The 20,872-nt window shown below is 41.4% G+C and overlaps 1 protein-coding gene across 1 annotated transcript in view; it reads right to left on the bottom strand.

Moving 5' to 3' along the window:
* Positions 1 to 8,747: 8,747 nt before the first annotated feature.
* Positions 8,748 to 20,872, bottom strand: part of LOC123241759 (zinc finger protein 420-like) — a 63,231-nt gene continuing 51,106 nt past the window's right edge. The window contains exon 6 of the mRNA XM_044669311.1: positions 8,748 to 10,547. Within this exon, the coding sequence (XP_044525246.1) occupies positions 9,227 to 10,547 (1,321 nt within the window). The 3' untranslated portion in view covers positions 8,748 to 9,226. The remainder of the gene's footprint in view (positions 10,548 to 20,872) is intronic.

Below are 20,872 nucleotides of genomic sequence, written 5' to 3'. Positions count from 1 at the left end.
TGTCTCTTTTACTCCAAGGGCTCAGTCTGTTTCCCTTCAGTGTTTTGTCTCTAACCTGAGTATCCAGTCTGTGTTTTCCTGCTGTTGTTGCCTGCCTTAGATTAACTCATCCTCTCCCTTGCAACTCTTGGTACCTCAGTGTTTATATTCCCTAAACTCAGACATTCCCTTATTTCTCTTACCACCTCAACTGCCAACCTTCACTATTGTACCTTCCTCATCTACTATATTGCCTTAGGGATTCACAAAATCCTATCCACAGTGCCCATCCTCAATTCCAACCATACCTCTGCCTTAATTTTCCTACTACCCATAGCCTAATCCCTTGATTACCTCCAGCCTTGGGTCCCTGGCCTTGCCTTATTCCTTATTACCACCAGCTATTACCCCCAGCTTCAGTCCCATATTACATCCTGCTAATTCCATTATAACAGTAACCACTTTGCATCTTCCAAGATGGAAGCTAGTCTCTCCAGAAGTTAGGAAAGGGGTCAGCCTTTCACTCACCCAAATATCTGCTAAATAGATATCTTTGTACAAATAAGTTCTTTCCCCTTCTTGGGGACCTCTATGGGACACATGCCTTGATCAAAGGCCTTTTAACACCTTTTAGGCAAAGTTCTAAATGGCTCCCCCAAATGGAAGATCAATTGGCAACTCCACCAACAGTGCATCAATGTCCCAGCTTTCACACATCTCTGAATTGGCAATTTGGAACTATGCCCAAAGGGCTTTAAAAGACTATCTGCCTTTTGATTCAGCCATAGCACTCCTTGATTTATATCCCAAAGAGATAATAAAGAAAAAGACTGTACAAAAATATTTATACCTGTGTTCTTTGTGTTGGCAAAAAACTGGAAAATGACGGTATGTCCTTCAAATGGGGAATGGATAAAAAAAACTTGGTATCTGTTGGTGATGGAATACTATTGTGCTCAAAGGAATAATGAACTGGAGGAATTCCATGTGAACTGGAATGACCTCCAGGAATTGATGCAGACTGAAAGGAGCAGAACCAGGAGAACATTATACACAGAGATGGATACACTGTGGTACAATCGAATGTAATGGACTTCTTTAGTAGCAGCAATGCAAGAGTCCAGAGCAAGGCTGAGGGACATATGAGAAAGAAAACTAACACCTTTAGAGGAAGATCTATGGGAGTAGAAACACAGAAGAAAAACAACTGCTTGATCACATGGGCTGATGGGGATATTATTGGGAATGTAGACACTGTAAAGGATCACTGTAGTCCAACTATCAATAATAGAGAATTAGGTCTTAATCAGTGATACATGTAAAACCCAGTGGAATTGTGTGTTAGCTAAGGGGGGTTAGAGAGGTTTGGGAGAGAGGGAAAGGACATGAAACATGTAACTATGGGAAAATATTTAAAATTAAAATTAAAAAAAGTAAATTTAAGTAAATTTAAAAAATGTTAAAAAGAAAAAAGAAACAGGAAGAGATGGTATGTCTGTATGTGTGTGTGTGTGTCTGTCTCTGTGTGTGTCTGTATGTCTGAGTGTATGTGTGTGTGTTTGTGTGTGTGTGTGTTTGTGTGTGTGTGTGTGTGTGTGTGACAGAGAGAGAGAGAGAGACAAGCAAGCAGAGGGAAAGCAAAGACAGGATTCATTCTTATACTTGGGAGAATCCAGCATGTGAAGGGAGCGGTCAGTCATACTTGACCTTTTTTGCTTGGTCCCCAGAAAGGAAAACCCAGAAGAGTGAGTGCCTGGATGTAACTAAGAGGACAATTTAGGGTTAATTCCCCAATACAAAAGTGAAGCCAGCCTCTACACCAGATAACAATGGGAGCTGTCTCCATGGGGTCTGCTTCTCTCCCAGAGAGCTCATTCTCCAGCTCAGTTTTGAAGGCTCATCCATCCTGCCTTGGAGGTGCTGCTCCTTGGGCTGCTATTTGGAGGCTGATTTTGGAAGGAACCTCAATCAAAGCTTTCCAAAGCCAGTCAGTGTTTCCCAGGGGTGCTGGGGTTGCTTCTTTTTATTCAGCAGAATTCAAGACACAGGCCAAGATCCAAGAAGCACAAGAAATTGCTTCATCTTGTTTAACGAGATTCGTGTGTGCTGGCCAGAGATCTGAAAACTATTCAGTGATTTGGCACAGAGGCATGGAGCACACTCAATGATCTATAAATGCCAGGGCAGTCCTTCTCCTCTTTCCCCCAGTGTAGAAAAGCCCATCTTCCTCTTTGCCTTTGGGCTCACTCTCTGGGCTAATTTCTCTTGCTGAAATCTGAGAAGAAAGCTGCCCTGACTTCCCTCACAGGTCAGGATCTGGATCAGCCCCAATTCCTCCTTGGGCCAGGCCCTGGGTCTCTGCAACCTGAGCTGGGGAGGGAGAAGGGACCCAGAGGGGACAGGTTTTCAATTTTCTACCCAGGCCCAAGGCTGCCCCACCAGGATCTACACAGGGTGAGGGATTACAGGAGTTACCAAGGGCTAGCCCGGCCCTTAGGAGAGAGCCTGCTACCAACAGAGGGAGGGAGGAAGCCTGAGGGAAGGGCAGCTTGGCAAGAGAAGATCTGAAGGGGCAGATGAGTCCCCTCCCTCTCTTACTCCTCTTCTAACCTCCTCCCTTCTCACATCCTCCCAGACACCCAAGAGGCAGCAGGGCCTTAGGATCCCACATGGGATGAGACCAGTCAGAGCTTCCATGGCAACTGAGGCAAAGCTCTGCCCTCCTGGAACCCCACCTCCACAACGGACCCATCTATTCTCCCTTTGGTAACTTTTTTCCTTCCTTTGGGGTTTTCTGGGTAGACCCTAGAGTTGTTTGCCATTTCCTTGGACCATCTGAGTCAGTCCTCTGTCTGAATCTCCCATAGGTCACACAAAGAACTGAGAGCACTCCAAAGTGAGCAGGATCTGGTCTTGTCTCCTTCCCAGAAAGTGGAGGCCTGAACTGGAAGGAGGACAATCAAAGTTGAAGAAGCAGAGATCTCCTCCCAGCCATCCAAGCTCCTCCTAGCTACAGAGACTGAAGGAACTCTGTCCTGGCTTTGCCTTCTTCCCTAGGATGGATCTCAGGGAAGCAGCTGAGCCTGGAGAAACAGGAAGAATGGATACTGAGGTCTCCCTAGGAGCTGGGGAGGATGCCTGGGACCCTCTGGTAGAGGGTTAGGGCTAAGTTTAGGATTAGGGTTGTCTTGGAATCTCTAAAGGGAAACTAGAGCCATAGAGCCCACAGCCTGGGTCCTGAAGGGAAGGCAGAAAGGGAGACTCACCATAGGGAGTTTGGGAAAGGGTCACCCAATGGTCAGTCTGGGGAGGGTGACATTGATGGAAGGGATCAGAAAGCTGGAAAAGAGGAAGGGATGGGAGCTCAGCCAAGAGTCAGGTCTAGGGGGGAGGTGTGCTCCTGGGGGCCCTGGAGAAAACTCACCCTAAGGTGGGACACATGTCAGGACCTCCAAAAGGTTCCCCTCATTGATGCCTCTGTCCTTCCCATTTCCCAATTTTCCAGGGCTTGAATCAGGACCAACCAGTCTGGGGGTATCCTAAGCTTGCCTGAATGACAGTCCTTTGCTCTTGAACTCTAGGGAAACTCTGGTCAGAAATCTCTACTCATCTCCTTCTCCCTTTTCTAAGGACTTAAAGAGATTTGCTGATGCTGAATCTGGGAGCTCTTTGGACTTCTGTTTGAGGGTCTCAACAGGCCCCATGGCAAGGAGGGCCAGCAGGAGGTAGGAGGTGGGAGGAGGCCCTGGTTCAGCCCTATCTGGGGCCTGCACAGGCAGAGATCTCTGCTCCAGGGAAGGATCCAGTCACATGCTGGGCCAGGACCTCAGCACCCTGGCTGCCTGTCCTCCCCCAACTCTAACATCCTTGATGTGGAATTTTTCAGGGCCTGGAATGACCCTCCTCTCTCACCTAGACTCCTCCCATACCTGTAAACCACACCCCAGGGTGTGGATTCCCCCTGGGCCACCACCCACACCTTCTCCTCCCTGCATCCATCACCCTCCTTCCCTCCCTCACTCTCCTAGTGACCCCTACCCTCCCCCTCCTCCAGACTGCCAAGATAAAGCTTGGGCAGCAGCCTGAGGGAAAGGCCCAGCCCTACACTTGGAGGTAGGGGCAGCAGCCATCGCCTAGGAAAACTGGGATTCTGTCTGCCATCTGGTCCTGTAGCCTCAGGGTGACTGGACTGGGTTTCTCCACATCTCCTCCATCATTTGGGCTCATGTAAGGCAGATGTGCTCTCCCATAGCAATAACTGGGAGGTTAGGGTGAGGGGAGGCACAGGGAGCTCACCACTGAACTTATCTGAACAACAAGATGATGGAAGCAGGAACAGGAGCCAGAGGAGGAAACTCAGGGTGAGAAATGGTCCAGGAAATTTGGGGTCAGGAATCCCAGCACTCCCATTGGTCAGAGGGTGTTGAGGGAATGTGAGACCCACTGAATAGGGCCATCTGGTGGGTTCTGGTTTGTTTTTTTTAACTCTCTTGGAAGAATCAAGCAAGTGAAGGGGGTGGTCAGTCATATTTGACCTTGTTCACTTAGTCCCCAGAGAGGAAAACCCAGAAGAGTAGTTCTTGGATGTTACCACAAGGACAGTTTAGGGTTAATTCCCACCAATACTAAACTGAACCCAACCTCAACACCACCTAACAATGGGAGCTGTCTCCATGGGTTCTGCTTCTCTCCCAGAGAGCTCATTCTCCAGCTCAGCTTTGAAGGCTGATCCATCCTCCCTTGGATGTGCTGCTCTTTGGGCTGCTATTTGGAGGTTGAGTTTGGGAGGAACCTTAAACAAAGCTTTGACCAAAGCTCCTTTCCAAAGCCAGTCAGTATTTCCCAGGGGTGCTTGGGGTGCTTTTTTTCATTCAGCAGAATTCCAAGCTCAGGCCAAGATCCAAGAAGCACCAGAAACTGCTTCATCTTGTTTGATGAGATGCATGTGCAATAGCCAGAAATCTGGAAACAATTCAGTGGATTGTCACAGGGGCCAGGCACACACTCCATGATCTATAAATCCCAGATTACAACCAGTCAGGAATCATCAGCTCCACACCAGGAGAACCTAAAAGAGCTTCATGGCTTTGGGATGATGACTTTGAAGTTTTACCAGTAACTTGGAGATGATTTGGATATCATTTAACTCATCCCAAGGTGGCACAGAGAGGACCTGGTCTATTTACTCTCTCCTCTACCCCCACAAAAAGTATACAAATGAGACCCAACCTTGTGCTCCCCGCCCCCATCTCCTTGGAGTCTAAGCTTCTTAGTAATTCTAACTCTAGTCTATTGTTCTGTGAGGGAAACTCTCTTCTTGTCCCTTCCTCATCCTCTTCTCCATTCAGACTCCCTTCATTTTCCCATCTAAGAGGTGTCCAGGGCTTGCCTCAACAGCTCCAGTTATCCTGAGAGGTGTGACAGTTTAGCTGAGAAAAAAAGAGAGTCAGAGACACAGTGGATTTCTGGAAGCTGTTCTGTGAATTTCCTGTGGTTCTTTATTTTTTATACCTTTCTGTCACAGTCACATATATGCTGGGAAATTTTACATTTCAAACCCAAAACAGAGAAGAGCTCAAGGTTATACCAGTTACATAAGAGTTGGCACAAAAAATGTATTCCTACATATAGATTATACCTAGTCTAAACAGTCTTCAAGGCTACCAAAAACCTACTTTATCTAAGTTTTATTTTAACAAAAAGAACCTTCAACATATTTCAAAAGTGAATTAAAGTGTGAGAATATTTAAGTTTCTGGAGTAAAATTCAGCTTGGGAAAATAAAGTGAGAGTGTATTATGTTTTGGTTTTTACCATGGTGTGCCATTCTGATTGCTGAGACAGAGAGAAAAAGATTAAAGCACCTTCTGTTATTTTACTGAGGGTATGAACAATTAACTCACGAAATGCTGGATAATTGTAGAGTAATTAAGGGATTTCTATAAAGGAATTTTATATCTATACTACAAAACTTGAGGCTATCCTAAAAATATACATTATAATAATTTTAATAATAAAAAGTGTTGGTCAGAATAGTCACACAGAGGGGTCTGATTGGGTTATCCATCCATCCTGTGGCCATATTTTCAGACAACAGGGGCCAATGCAGGGCTCTGCCATTTTTGTTGACTTGATGAAAACCTGATGGGGACCCTTATTTATCTGAGGGGCTTTCAGCAAAGAGGCACACTTGTATCTCCATATCCCTTTTCACTTTTCCCTTCTTGTCTCTTAATCTTAATCTCTTAAGTAATCTTAAAATGATTCCTCCCACTTCCTGAATACCAATCCTGATCCTTCCTACTGTAATGAGATTAAATCTACCCTGCCTATCTTTAGATTTAATCACAAAAGGTGAAAACATCTCCACTTAACTCACAAGTTTGGTGGTCTGTGACCCATGTGTGCTAGAGTGAGTGACAAATCAAAATATACCGCCCCCTAGGAAGTCCTAAGAAAAGTATTTGTTGTGATTGGACACATAAATTAAGAGGAAGAAACAGGAAGTTACCCAAAAGAAGCTCCTTTAAAAGAGAGCTCAGTGAGCTCAGTGTCTCTTCTGGTTTGTGAATGGGACCTAAAGGAGGGCTTCTGGTTTGTGATTGGGATGTGGAGGAGCTCTGGAGCTGTTGAGACTGTTCTTAAACTTTTCCTTTGGAATTACACGTGGTGAGTGTAAAGACTGAATCTTCCTGAACTTCTCTTAAGGAACTTCCCTTTCAAAAGAGACTCTGTTACTGAAGCTTTTTCTTAATACACGTCCGGAGCCTTTGGGCCTCAGTCCTTGGCTCAAGGCTTGGCCTTTTTCCAATTGAAGACTAGTTAGATCTGCTTGGGTTAAAACAGGGCCCTAAGCAAATTATTTAGTTTGTCAGGTTAATTATTTTACCTTATCCTCTCTCTAAATTTCCTAATTTCTCTCTCTTCTCATTTGTAAATAAACTTCCATAAAAGTCATTTTGACTTGAAGTTATTCTTTAGTTGAGAATTGATAATTATTCAATTCCCTGGTGACCAAACCTTTTAATATTCAACCTATCCAAACCCTTTTTTACCCCTTATGCTACTGAGTACTCAATGAGGCAGGCCCATCTCCATTTCATAATTTCATTAATTAGTAATTCACAAGTGGCCTGTGAGGAAGGCAGTATAATAAACCTCTAACCAAGAGCTGGGGGTAGGGATATAGGAATCTGAGCTGGTATAGGGGATGTGTGAAGGGAAAGTGTGACTCAGTGGTAAAATTGGGGATGGTGCCCTGTAGTATTTGAGATGTGAATGTGAGTGTGGATAGCCAGTAGCTAGTTATAGGAAAGCCATGTTCCTGATTGCCACAGAAGATGCTCACCATGGGGTAAAAAGAGGGGAATGAAGCTCAAAGGAAAGGGGATCAAGTAGATCCTGGTTTCCTGGCCTAGACTTAGCTGGGACCTGCACCTGAAGAGTGTTTCCAAAAGAATGAATGATCTCACCTCCTAAGGGTCCTGTTTATAACCAGCCCACTCTGGGTGAGTGTTCCCAGACCTAAGAACCCCATTCTGCCTAGTCCTTGAAGCCCCAGGATGGGCCCATTCCTCCAATGGTACCCTGGGTCAGGAATTCAAGATTTTGCCTGCCTCTACTTGCCAAGCTCTCCCCTTCAGCACAAGGAATTTCTCAACCCTTTTCCAGACTTTTTCTACTTACTTTGGTATGGACTGAAGGCAGGTATTAAGGGGGTAATAATAGGAAAGGGGCCCTCAGATTTTGAAATCTGACATTTCTCACTAGTTAGCACTGGTTGAATATCAACTGCAAAACCTGTAATTGGTGCATTAGTCAAACATGAAATGAAGATTGATCCATTCTTTATACTGGATTTTTAATATTCTATAATGGGCATCGGCTTTGTTCCTAATTATACTAAATATGAGAACTAAAGTACTCATATTTTTCTTAGAACTGTAAGATATAATTCATGACCTATAGTTGTTTTCTAATGTATCACTACCTTCTCACTCCTCTGTCCTATTCTCATTCTAGAAGGGGAGGTAGACCTCCCTCACACTTCTCTGACCAATGATGACAAGGTGAACAATGGGGAACAAGGGACATAATCCTTGTGGACAATGGAATTACAGAGGTATCCCACAAATGTGTGCATGCTCCTTATTCCCTACAATATCAAACCCCCAAACACACCTCCATCTGAATTTGGCCTTGGCTCCATTCCAGAGTTCTCAGGAAAGCCAAAGTTTTCTCTGGAATGGGAAATGACAAACATCCTGACCCTAACAAATATGCCAACCCTCATCCACAGAACTGAGAAGCTGCTATTCTAAAGCTCAGGATGCTATTCCATATATGCAGCAGCCGCTCTACAGCAGAGTGGCTGTACAGCAATCTACTCCCTATTATCAACTCCTAAGGGACTACTCTGCTATCCCCTAGGCTTGTCCAGTGGCTATCTGATCACCCCCCAGACTATCCCACCAGTTATTGTACCACCTTAAAGTAATTCTTTTCCAAATAAAATTCTTCTCTTTTTGATTGAATCTGAGTATGGGTCTCCCATTCTTGGGCTAAGATACTGTTACAAATTTGTGTGTGTTTCTCCCACATCAACTCCACTCTACTCTGTCTCTGACCCCATGATACTGGCCTCTTGGCTGATTCTCAGTTTAGATCCTCCATCTTCTAACTCTGCCTTTCCCTTAGTAGTTTTTCACTGCTTTACTGAAAATGTTAGTAATAATAATAGACACACAATTATTACATAGAGTATTTTTTTAATTTTCTGGCTTATTTAGCACTTGTGCAATCTGTCCATATGAAAATTATGTATTTAATGTTAAAACCAGTGGAAATGTGCATTGACTATGAGGGAAGATTAGAGGGGTGAAGAGGAAAGGAAGAACATGAATCATGTAACCATGGAAAATTTTTCTAAAAAAATAAATATTAAAAAAAGAAAATTCTGTATTCAGTGTGTCTTTTAGGACAGGATATCATAAGCACTTGCACAATCTGTCCATGTGAAACAATTCTATATTCAGTGTGTCTTTTAGGACAGGATGTCATCAGATTCTATAAAAAAGATTTATCTCCTAAGGCTTTTTGTCTGGTCCTGATCCAAACCAGGGTTCAGCTTTAATCAGAGTTTGGCCTCCTCTCAATAAACCTAATTAGCTTGGTGTGATAAACTTTCACCACAAGAGTGTGGATTCTCTGATGATGAGTAAGAGTGGAACTCATTGTGATTGTTTTTTTCACATTGGTTGACTTGTTTTCTTCACAGCATGGATTCTCTGATGTACAGCAAGACCAGAGCTCTGACTGAATGTCTTTCCACATTGCTTGCATTCATAAGGTTTCTCCCCTGTGTGGATTCTCTGATGTACAGCAAGTTTGGAGCTTTCCCTGAATGTTTTTCCACATTTCTTGCATTCATAAGGTTTCTCCCCACTGTGGATTCTCTGATGTACAGCAAGATTGGAGGTGTCCCTGAATGTCTTTCCACACTGTTTGCATTCATAAGGTTTCTCCCCAGTATGGATTCTCTGATGTACAGCAAGACAGGACCTGCGATTGAATGTCTTTCCACACTGATTGCATTCAAAAGGTTTCTGCCCAGTGTGGATTCTCTGATGTACAGAAAGATGGGAGCTCTCCCTGAATGTCTTTCCACACTGTCTGCATTCATAAGGTTTCTCCCCAGTGTGGATTCTCTGATGTACAGCAAGATAGGAGCTGAAATTGAATGTTTTTCCACACTTATTACATTCATAAGGTTTCTCCCCAGTGTGGATTCTCTGATGTACAGTAAGATGGGAGCTCTCCCTGAATGTCTTTCCACACTGTTTGCATTCATAAGCTTTCTCCCCAGTGTGGATTCTCTGATGTACAGCAAGACCATAGCTCTGACTGAATGTCTTTCCACATTCCTTGCATTTATAAGGTTTCTCCCCAGTGTGGATTCTCTGATGTACAGCAAGACCATAGTTCTGACTGAATGTTTTTCCACACTGATTACATTCATAAGGTTTCTCCCCAGTGTGAATTCTCTGATGTACAGCAAGTTGGGAGCTCTGAATGAATGTCTTTCCACACTGATTGCATTTATAAGGTTTCTCCCCAGTGTGGATTCTCTGATGTACAGCAAGACCATAGCTCTGACTGAATGTTTTTCCACACTGAATGCATTCATAAGGCTTCTCCCCAGTGTGGATTCTCTGATGTACAGCAAGATAGGAGCTGAAATTGAATGTCTTTCCACAATGCTTGCATTCATAAGGTTTCTCCCCAGTGTGGACTCTCTGATGTACAGTAAGATTAGAGCCGTTCCTGAACGTCTTTCCACACTGATTGTTTTCACAAGGTTTTTCCCCAGTGTAGATTCTGTGATGTACAGCAAGCCTGGACATCTGATTGTATGTCTTTCCACAATGCTTGCATTCATAGGGTTTCTTCCCAGTGTGGATTCTCTGATGTATAGCAAGACAGGCCCTGTACATAAAAGTCTTTCCGCAGTGATTACATTCACTAGATTTTCCCCCAGTGTGTATTCTTTGATGTTTAAAAAGGGATGAACTTTGAGATTCAACACCAAATTCTGTCCAAGCTAAGTTATCGGGACCATCACTCATGAACCTTTGTTGGCCCATTTCTTCCACAGAGAGGCTCACTTCTGTTGGAGTCACCTTCATTTCGGGTCTCATCTCTCCTAAAAGAAACAAACAGTAAAACATATGTACATAGCCACATATACACGTGTCTCCTTTATTCCATTATCAGAATATAAACTGCTTTATATCCTATTTCCTTGAGTAAGAAGAAAAGTCTTCTAACTCAAATTAATAAAATTCATCATTTAAACATGCCATTACCTCAAATCTAAAGAATAATTTAATTAACAAAGAGTCTCACATATTATCACATTGGCTCTTTGTGATTTTGGCAAGGCTGGCATTATTACATTCCTATCTCAGATGATAACCTCAGAATGGCTGGCTGAGTGACTTTACCCAAATCCTAGCAGCTCAGACCAAGTCATGTGACTGGGCATGGTCTATCCATAGTACTAGACAATTAATTTTCAATTTTTTCTTTTTGCTCCTGTTTTCATTGCTTATACATTCAATCCTATCCTCATAGGTATGACACCATGGTGTGCATATATACTAAATATTCCTATTATTTCATGATCTCACTTATCCTTGACCATTATATAATTTCCTTCATGACTGCTTTTAAACTTATTTTTTGTTGTTGCAGGATCTGAGATTAAATGAAGAAAATCAACACTGTTTTTTGCATTTATCCAAGGCAGGAAAGATTTTGTTCTGTTTCCTACTTCTTGAGCCTTTTTTCTTTGAATGTCTCTTTTCCCTACAATAAAATTCTTCTTCTGAATAAAATTTAAGAAAAGACATGGCATTTTTCATGTTTAAAAATATATCTCATATAGTAGCTTGAGTCCATCATCCTTTTATAACAAAATGGGCTGCATGCTTCATTATTAGTCCTTTTGTGCCATTCTGATTTAGTAGTTCATAAGCCATTTGGAGATTTGAGATGGTGCTCCAAGGACTTGGGCTAAAAATGAGTTACTGGCACCTTAAGAATTGATGGCCTAATTTTGTTATAACATTATTTCCCCTCTCGGGTAACAAGAATTTCAAACATAATTCTTTTTCCTGCAGAGATTACAAGTGATTATAACCAGTAATATGATGCTTTTGGGGGTACAATCAATGACAACCTCAAACTCTGACTGCTTCTGACTAAGTGAAACATATTCTTTTAGTTTCTCAACTTGACATCAAATTATTTCCAGACTTCCAGGAAAATTGGCCATTCATACTTACAGGCAAGCACAGACTCTTACTGGTTTTCTCTACATGTGAGTAGTTGCCCTATTCCTAGGGCACCCTGTAATTGCATCTCATCAAGTTTATAATCATGAGACCAAGACATTACTTGAGTTTGAATTATTCTTGAACTGAGATAGTAGGCTCTTTGCAAACCCTGGTCACTAGACATGCAGAGTAGAAGACATTATGAAACCTTGATTGGCCAGAAGCTTTTTATGAAAAAAGCCCTTCAATGGCCATTCATTGCAATGCTGTAGTTGTTTTCTGATTTGAACTTATACTCCACTTAAAGTTTTATTCTTCTGGCTGGAAGTTCCTTAAAAAAGCCTTGGTCTGCAATTCAGGTTAGTCATTAAGTACTGTAGTGCAGAGAGGGGGCATAACTGCTTTTACAGAATTTCTACTGTCAGTTAAGGTTTTAGAATCTTGGGGAAAAGAGTCAGTTGGACCTGGGAACTCGTGGAGGGAACCAGAGTCCAACTGAGCTCCTTCTTGGGATTGAAACCTAGCCTAGATTTGGAGTTCCTTTTGAGATTTGTTTAATTTAGCTAAATCCTTTGAATTTCCCTACATTACCTTATTTACTACCTTCATTTCTCCTACCTGAATGTCTGAGAAGAGTGAATAGGTGAATCAGAGAGTTAGTTCAAATCTGTGATAGTTAGTGTTAGCCTAGCAACAAATTATTTATTGAGTCTTTGTATCCAACTTCCTAAACCCTTTTGATTTTAAAATCACCTTGAGAGCTGAGTAAAGGCAGGTCCTTTTTCAGTCTCACATTCCTACCTCCCTCCCCCCACCTGAGGTTTCTCTCAGCGGCTGTTAGGGCTTCCTTGATCCTCTACCCTGTCAATCTATCCTAGAAGACAATAACCCCCTTTTGTGTTTAAACAAGATCTTTTGGCTACTTCATTAGTTAATTAGTAAGAGAAGGAGGAAGGGGAAGAGAAACAACATATTTCCTGGGTTTGAAGGAAGCTGAGGGTGTCCATTTTGAAGGAAGTGTAACTTCAATATAAGTCCCTTCCTGTGAAACTGACTAAAGCCTGGAGTCAATTTCAATTTGTCTTGGCTGACTCTAACTTGGCTGTATAGTGTCCTTTACTTGAAGGGATCAGTCTATTTCCCTTCAGTGTTTTGTCTCTAGCCTAAGTCCCAGTCTATATTTCCCTGCTGCTCTTTGCCTGCTTAAATTAATTCATCCTCTCCCTTGAAACCCTTGTTACCTCAGTGTTATACTCCCTGAACTCAGACATTCCCTTATTTCTCCTACCACCTCAACTACCATCCTTCATCATTGAACCTTCCTCATCCACTATACTGCCTTAACTTCCCTATTACCTAGTCTATTCCCTTGACTACCTCCCGCCTAGGATCCCTTGCCTTGTCTTATTCCCTGATCCTACCAGTTATTACCCCTAGTTTCAGCCTCATATTATATCCTCCAGATTTCCCTATTCCACTCTACCTAATCCCCATATTGCATCTTTCCATTCCCTTATTACATCCTATAAAGTCCCCTATTACAGTACTTTCAGTGAGAGTGTAACCAATTGCCAGTAGGAGAAAAAAAACCAAAAGTATAACCTCATAAAGGTGATTCTGTAGACAAACTTTGTTTTTTAAAAAAGAAAAAAACAATCTATGCCAATGATCTCCAAGCATATTTATCATTTAATACAATGTTGGTCATGAGTCAATGGAAAAACAAATCTGTCCCATGGTAAGTAGCAAGTAATATTGTTGGCTTGTTAGAGAACTAAAACCAAAAAAAGAATTTTCATCCTTCAGCAAGAGAGCTCATATAATTTTCTCCCTATTGCTCACTTTTACATAGATGCTGGCATTTTCATGATATTCTTTTTAAAAATCTCAATATAGGTGCTGGTGCATTCTAATTCTACCTCAGACACTTGATAGGACTTTTAACACTGGGCAATTCATAGGAGCTGTTTGTCTCAGTCTCCTCTACTATAAAACCAACATAATACTGTCAAGTAACTGCTAGGGTTCCTATGAGGATCACATGAGATAATATTTATAAAGTGTGTGACACATAGTAGGTGCCCTTTTCTAACATTGGGTTTTATTTTATCATTTTAATTTTGATATTTCCTGTTTTGATTGCTTTTCTTTTTAAATGTCTTCATTCCTCTATTTTTTTATTTCCCTTGTAAATCAAATGCATTTCAATTTCTCAACACTCTTTTCTCCCTGGATCATCTAAGTGTGCTATTCAGGATATGTTGCTTCATTTTAAACCACCTACATGTGGGGATCCTAGATTGTGAGCTAGTTTTGTCCTTCCTTTGTGTTCTCAGGGGTTTTTCCTAGAGTATATTTTATATTGAATCCATGTTTACTGACTAGGCCCAGGACTTATGAGTGGCCAAGAGCTCTCTAGTCTCTCTCCGGGAAGGCAAATGCATGTTCTGGAATCAGCCATGTTTCTTTCTCTTTCTTGCCCTTATTTCTCAGTAGTCAACAGTAACTCTGTTGGAGCTAAAGCAGACCCAATCCTGAAGATCACAGAGATTTCTATCTAGGCTACCATCTCCCTAAATTGAGGTGATGTAGTCACCTGATGATTCTCCCAGAACAGGACAGAGATTGAGCCCTAGAGATAAGAAAAGAGCTTGGGGCTGGTGATTTATTCACAGTCTTTATTTCTACTCATGTGCAGTTGAATGGAGAGAATGAAAATCATGAAACCAGCTCCCTGGGACCACTATAAATTTAGGCTCCCTAACCTCAGCTGGGTCCTCACTGTGGGCAAGCAATCCTTTGACATCTCCTAAATTGATTCTCTTTGCCATTCAGCACAACATCTTTTCTAAATATTTTCCTTGGTCTCCAATTCTCCATTATGGCTTACTCCCACCCCCTGCTCATACCTTATGAGATGAGAACTTCATCACATATTTCACTTCTTAAAAATTGGACATTTATGAAGAGCTATCATATCTACCAAATCGTACAGAACTCAGGTGCCTCCTTTTCCTTTTTTGGTCTTAGTATCAGAGAAAAAGGTCATTCTCCTCCTAGCTAAAGAAAATCTCTTTATAAGAGTAAAAAACCCCATTCCACTCCCTCATCTAAACCCAGGCTATTCCTTCTTCCAATAATTCTATTTTTCTTTCATTTTCAGTATTTCCCACACTAATGAAATAAAGATTCTTTTTCTATGAGAACCAAATAAAACCATTTCTCCCACATGCTTCAAAACCTCTCATTTGAACTATTTATCCCCATGAGATATTGTCTAATATCTGTCCACAGTTTCTGGGCTAAACTGCTAGATGGCCATTGGCAGTTAGTTTTGCCAATTCATTTCCCTTGTTTTCTGATATACTTTTCCCCTAATATCCTCAAACTAGATTTCTTGAAGCTACAGGCTACCTTCCATAATTAAGATTTCCCTAGTGCTCCTTCACTTTTGTGCCTTCCCTCTCTTTATTGGCTGCAATGAATTTAGTATCTGGAGGGTTTCTATAGAATTGCTGGCATGGTGTTTACTCCTGCAGATGATGCATTCTACCAGAAGAGGGGAGGTATCTGTTATATGATTATTTTGTTGTGTATAATTTAGTATGGGAACAGGCACATAGCAAGCACTAATACTCGTTTCTTGCTAATAAAGAGCTCATATTGGATAACCTAACCCCCTTTTGCAGTTTCAGGAGAGTTTCATGTTCTTCAATCCTGAACAATGACTTCTTATGAGGTCATAGACTTATCTGCTGAAGGGAGCTGAAAGGACCTGCAGTCCACCTCCTTAATCTTACTGATATGAAACTCAGACTCAGGGATTCAGTGACTTGCCCAGGAAGCCACTGCTAAATATGTCTGAAAAAGAACTCCAAGTCAGGTCTTCATGCCATCAAATCTAGCCCTTGCTTCACTATGGCATATAGAAATCTCTGGTAACCACAGCTTTCACATACCATTTCTCGCTATAATGATTAAATTTGGATTTTGACTAAATAATAGAGTTATAAAAAAGAGAGTTATTATCCCTTAAGTCAGGAAAACTATTAGTCGTGTTTAACAATTTTCTTTCATTGGAATATTAGTAAAAAGAGGGAAATATGGAAGGGAAAGAGGTAAGGAGACTGCCTAGTCTACCCTAAATGCAGATCTGGTGAAATGAAGCTTGCTCCCCAAAAGAGTTTCAATCTCCACGTGGGAATCCTAGTCATTCACCAGCAAAGCAAACAGGATCCAGGCAACATGACAAAGCAGAAAAACCCTTGTGAGCTAAGCTCACTGAGGCAGCAGTGAACCCAAAAAGAAAGTCTCCAACTCCAAGAAGCTCCAAGGCCTAAAGTCATAGTTCTGAAGCTTAAAACTCCAGCTGAAAGGCCCAAAGCTCCAAGTCCAAGTCGAAGTCCAAAAGCCCTAAGGAGCCCTCCTCCAAAGACGTCAAAAGGAGATTAAAGGAGCAGAGACTCCAAAGAAGAACTCCAAAGGAGAAGTCTACTGCATAGGAAGTTCAGGACTTCATATAGTCCTTTTTCTAAGTCCCTTCCTGTCCCTTCCTCACTTTACGGGAACCAATCACAGTCTATCAAGTTGCCTAGTGCTGTCCAGGGATGCTGGCAGGGACCTCTGGAGTTGTCACCCACTCTAGCAAGTGATTTGTGAACTCTCATTTGTGAACTTAGTGCCTGGTAAGTTACTACTTAGGGGTACTTAAGTTTTTGATTGAGTAACTTAAAAGTCCTTGAGTTGATCTATAGACAAAAGAAAGTTTGATTCACACTTCACATCTCCTTACTCACCTGGACAGTAGTTTCTCAGGTCTTCTTGCTCTAGCATCCATGATGCTTCCCTTTGCTCAAAATAAGAGATCACGTCTTCTCTGGAAACTGTAAGTCCTGGTCATGGGGAATCAGTCAGGGAGGAGGATGGAGAGAAACTTCTTTAGGGAAAGGCAGTTACTGAATCCAGTTACTCCATTTACAGAATCTCTCCATGGGGTTAGTACATGAGTCTGCCCTCACTTTATAGCATTTGTAATGCAAGGAACCCAGGATAGGATGGGCCATATTTTCCTGCTGTGGGACCCGTAATGAGCAATAGCCAAATCCTCTGCCCCACTCCTCACTACCCACACTATTGGGTTCAATTCTGGAAGAAACTCCAAAGCACAAGATGAGTAAAAGGGTTATTGTTCTGGATCAACCTGAAGCTTCAGACAAAGGGACCTTGATGGATCAGCTCTTGTCCCATAGCCCAACTGCTCCTAACTCCCTGAAATGTAGATAAACCTTGTGTACTTTTCATTTGAGGAGTTTCTGCCTCTTCTCCTAGGAGACTCAACAAATCCTCATTGGTCCCAATTCTCTTTCTCAGCTAGTCCATCATTCCTGACAATGTCAAGGAAGCTAAGCAGGATGCTTACAAGGACTCATGAACAAAAGTTTCCACAGCATTTATTTTGGGGGAGAGGAGGAGGAGAAGATCATGAAACCAATTTGGAATTAGAAGATTTGTTTCTGATGCATTTCCTATGTAGAAGGAGACACTCATTCCATAGTTTTCCATTATTACAAAATGAGAAGCAGCTAAAGTGCAGTGGAAAAAGACCTGAGGTTAGAGTCAAGAAGGTGTCAGTTTAAATCTGGCCACAAACAATAACTATGTGTGTGCCTCCGAACAAACTTCTTAAGCTAATCTCTATTTTCTCAACTGTAAAATGGAGATAATTATTTGGGAAGAAGTGATATAATATAAAGAAAACCCCTGGCAGAACACCTGGCCAAGACCAGGTCACTATAAATGCTTATTTCCTTCCTTCTATTTCTCATCAGCTGTGCTGGAGGTGTAGGGCAATAGGAACGAAGATTAAGGACAAATTTGCTCTACTAGGGACACCTAGGACTTATGAGCTAAAAGTTTATGCTTATTAAAGAGAAAAATATTCTAAATACTAGATCCATCCTAAAGATGAAGAAGTTCTAAGGAAAACCTGACTGAACAGTTTTCAGAAATTTGTTTGGGAGGCAAAATTCAGTTCCAGGTAAAGGTGAGACCAAATAATATCTGAGATTAGTTCTATGTATGAGATTCTTGAACATGAATTTTTGATCTGAAGCTCCCTAGACTTGATAAGAGACAGTTTCAGGAGCACTAAAGGAAACCTCCTGGTTCATGTTACACAACTCCAAGTTATTTTATAGGAAAACTAGCAGCAGGAGGTCCCTGTTTCTTGGATTCAGGAAACTAGCATTTTTCCCTTTCTCATAACTAATAAATGCTTCAAATATAGTCCAAATACTAATGAAGATATTTTATTGGATTGGAGACTCATTTACCAGGGAAAATTGTCCTTACCCACAGAGAGCAAGTTCCAGGCATTCTCTAGCATCACCTCCTTGTACAGCTCCTTTTGGGGAAGGGCCAAGAGGCACCACTCCTCCCGGGTGAAGTCCACAGCTACATCCTTGAATGTTACCACCTCCTAAACCATCAAAAGTCATAGCACATAGGCCTGAAATACATGCCAGGATTAATAATCTGACTCTCATCAATTGCTGGAAGGAACCAAAGCACAGAGAAAGTCTGGCCCCTAACTCTCTATGATCATCCACACTTGAAACCATAGTCTTTAAGAGCCCAGTGGAATTTTGAGAAAATCGCTCTCATTGGAATAATGCCAAGGAGCATCTAACTTGGGAACATCCCCTAACCCTCTCATGATTACATTAGTATCTCCAGTTTTTTTTCTAATTTAGTTATTTTGTGATCATAGACCTTAAATTTTCTAAAAGTAATAATTTTTTAAAGTAAATCACATAGCTTCTATAACTTTTTTCCACCCCATGCTGCATTATGTGAAATTGGTATTCAAACATACCTATGTATTTTTAGAACAAAGTTTATTTCACTTACTTTTCTTATTTTTGCTGTCTGTACCTGATGCTTAGGAATACCTGATGCTTAGGAATACCTGATGCTTAGGAATACTTGATTTCGTGGAGCAACCTGAAAAAATTTATCTTAATAACAAGATTGTGGGTATATAAGGAGGCTGCTTACAAGGCTCAGGGTCTTTGGTTGCTGGCCGGACTCTGGCTTTATTGTGAGATTGGCCCTCTCTCAATAAATAGGTTTGAGGACTATGTTTCACTTTTTTGTGTCTCAGCTAAAGAATTTTTGCCACAGAATGAATCTCTCTCCCTATGAAATCATGGAGCAAGTCTTTGTTCTGTGTGTTCTGTGTGTGGATCTATGGAGGAGAACAGAACAAGGTAAATATTCTTTCTTATTAGAACTTATAAGTTATATGTTCTAAACAAAGATCTGTGAAGAGTTTTTGAGAATTCTTTCAAGTGCTGTGTATTAGGTATATTTTTGTGACAGAGTACTACCACATCATAAGAAATGATAAGCAGTTAAAAATAAAACAAATCTTGAATAGACTTCCATGAAATAATGAAAAGTAATATGAGTAGTTACTAAAGAACATTATATATATCTACAGGATTAATGATTCAAGAAGAGCTTGTGAATGTCACTTCCAAAGAAAGAACTAATAGATAGAGACAAAAAACAAATAATCTTTATATATAGATATATTTTTTGTTAGGAGATGCCATGTATGGTTGGAGAAAGGACAGAGGGAGTGCATAATAAAAACTAAAAAAAAATGAAAAAAATAATAAGAGAGGGAAGTCCTATTTCAAATAACAAAAATATGAATATGGTGTCTGGGGATCAATCTCTGAAAGATCATAAAACTTTCATAAATTCAATTCCAAAATAATCCTTTTAAAAATGTAGCCCATCTGTAGTAGCTGGGAGAATATTCAGTGCTCATAGGTGTGACTATAAAGCCCCGTTCCTACCCCTTATGACTGTGATATTCTATACTTCTATAATACTCAATAGCTACTTGGTACTGATATTGCCCACACCCTCCCACTAGCTCACTGAGCTGCACAGCCTTCTCCTCTGCTCTGTGGGACACTGAAGCAAAGACTTGAAGCTTCATCCGCAGGTTAAGGCCTCCTAAATGTTCAGAAGAGCCTGTGTGTATGCTGACTGTGTCTCATTCCTCATGGTATGCAGTACAGTCATGCTACGGGGGAGGTAACGTCAATGGCATGACTGGCCATTGCAGGGACCAAGATCCAGGGGCGAACATACACGACCCAGACAGACTGGACAATCTCCTTGGCCCTGGCCCCTGTTTGTCCTGATATCACTTCTGTAAAAGGGCACTATGTCAGGGGGCCATTCACAGGGCTAATTATCTTTGGTTTCTAACCAGATTCTGGCTTCATGGCGAGACCAGCCCTCTGAAGAAACCTTTTTTTTTTTTTTTTTGGCTTGGAGACTTTTAGTTTTTGGTGTCTCGGCTAATACATTTTCATGACAGGGCATGTGACCTGATGATAAGAATGGGCCAAACTGCCTTCCTCTGATGTAATGGCCTCCAGTTGGGGGTATAATACATTTTATCAATATGGAACCAAGAACAGGGCAGAAATCTCATTGGCCATCATCACAGAAAGGAAAGATCATTAGTGACCATTTCTTCAAAGAAAGTGGGCACAGCTTCCACATGCAATGAGCAGTTTCTTTTATTATCTCTTTTTTTTAAAATTATTTTTTTATTTTAAACCCTTAACTTCTTTGTATTGACTTATAGGTGGAAGAGTGGTAAGGGTAGGCAATGGGGGTCAAGTGACTTGCCCAGGGTCACACAGCTGGGAAGTGTCTGAGGTCAGATTTGAACCTAGGACCTTCCGTCTCTAGGTCTGGCTCTCAATCCACTGAGCTACCCAGCTGCCCCTTTTTTATTATCTCTTATGAATACTTTTGTACATTTATGAGTCCAAGCTACTCACTGAGGTCTCTGATAAGGGCACATACCAGCTTTAAAAAATCATGTTAATAGTTAAAGATGGGACAAGGTGAGGTTGTCCTACCTTCAAAAACCTCATTGGAAATGCTAAGACAATGTTTTATGAAAATTCTTCTTTTAGTAGCCATTTTAGCCTTGAAATCTCTCATCAGAGGGGGAGAAGGATGTCT

The sequence above is a fragment of the Gracilinanus agilis genome, chromosome 3 (assembly GCF_016433145.1).
Source record: "Gracilinanus agilis isolate LMUSP501 chromosome 3, AgileGrace, whole genome shotgun sequence".
Taxonomy (NCBI): domain Eukaryota; kingdom Metazoa; phylum Chordata; class Mammalia; order Didelphimorphia; family Didelphidae; genus Gracilinanus; species Gracilinanus agilis.
The sequence above is the reverse complement of the archived record's forward strand: the minus strand, read 5'-3'. Positions and strand labels throughout refer to the sequence as shown.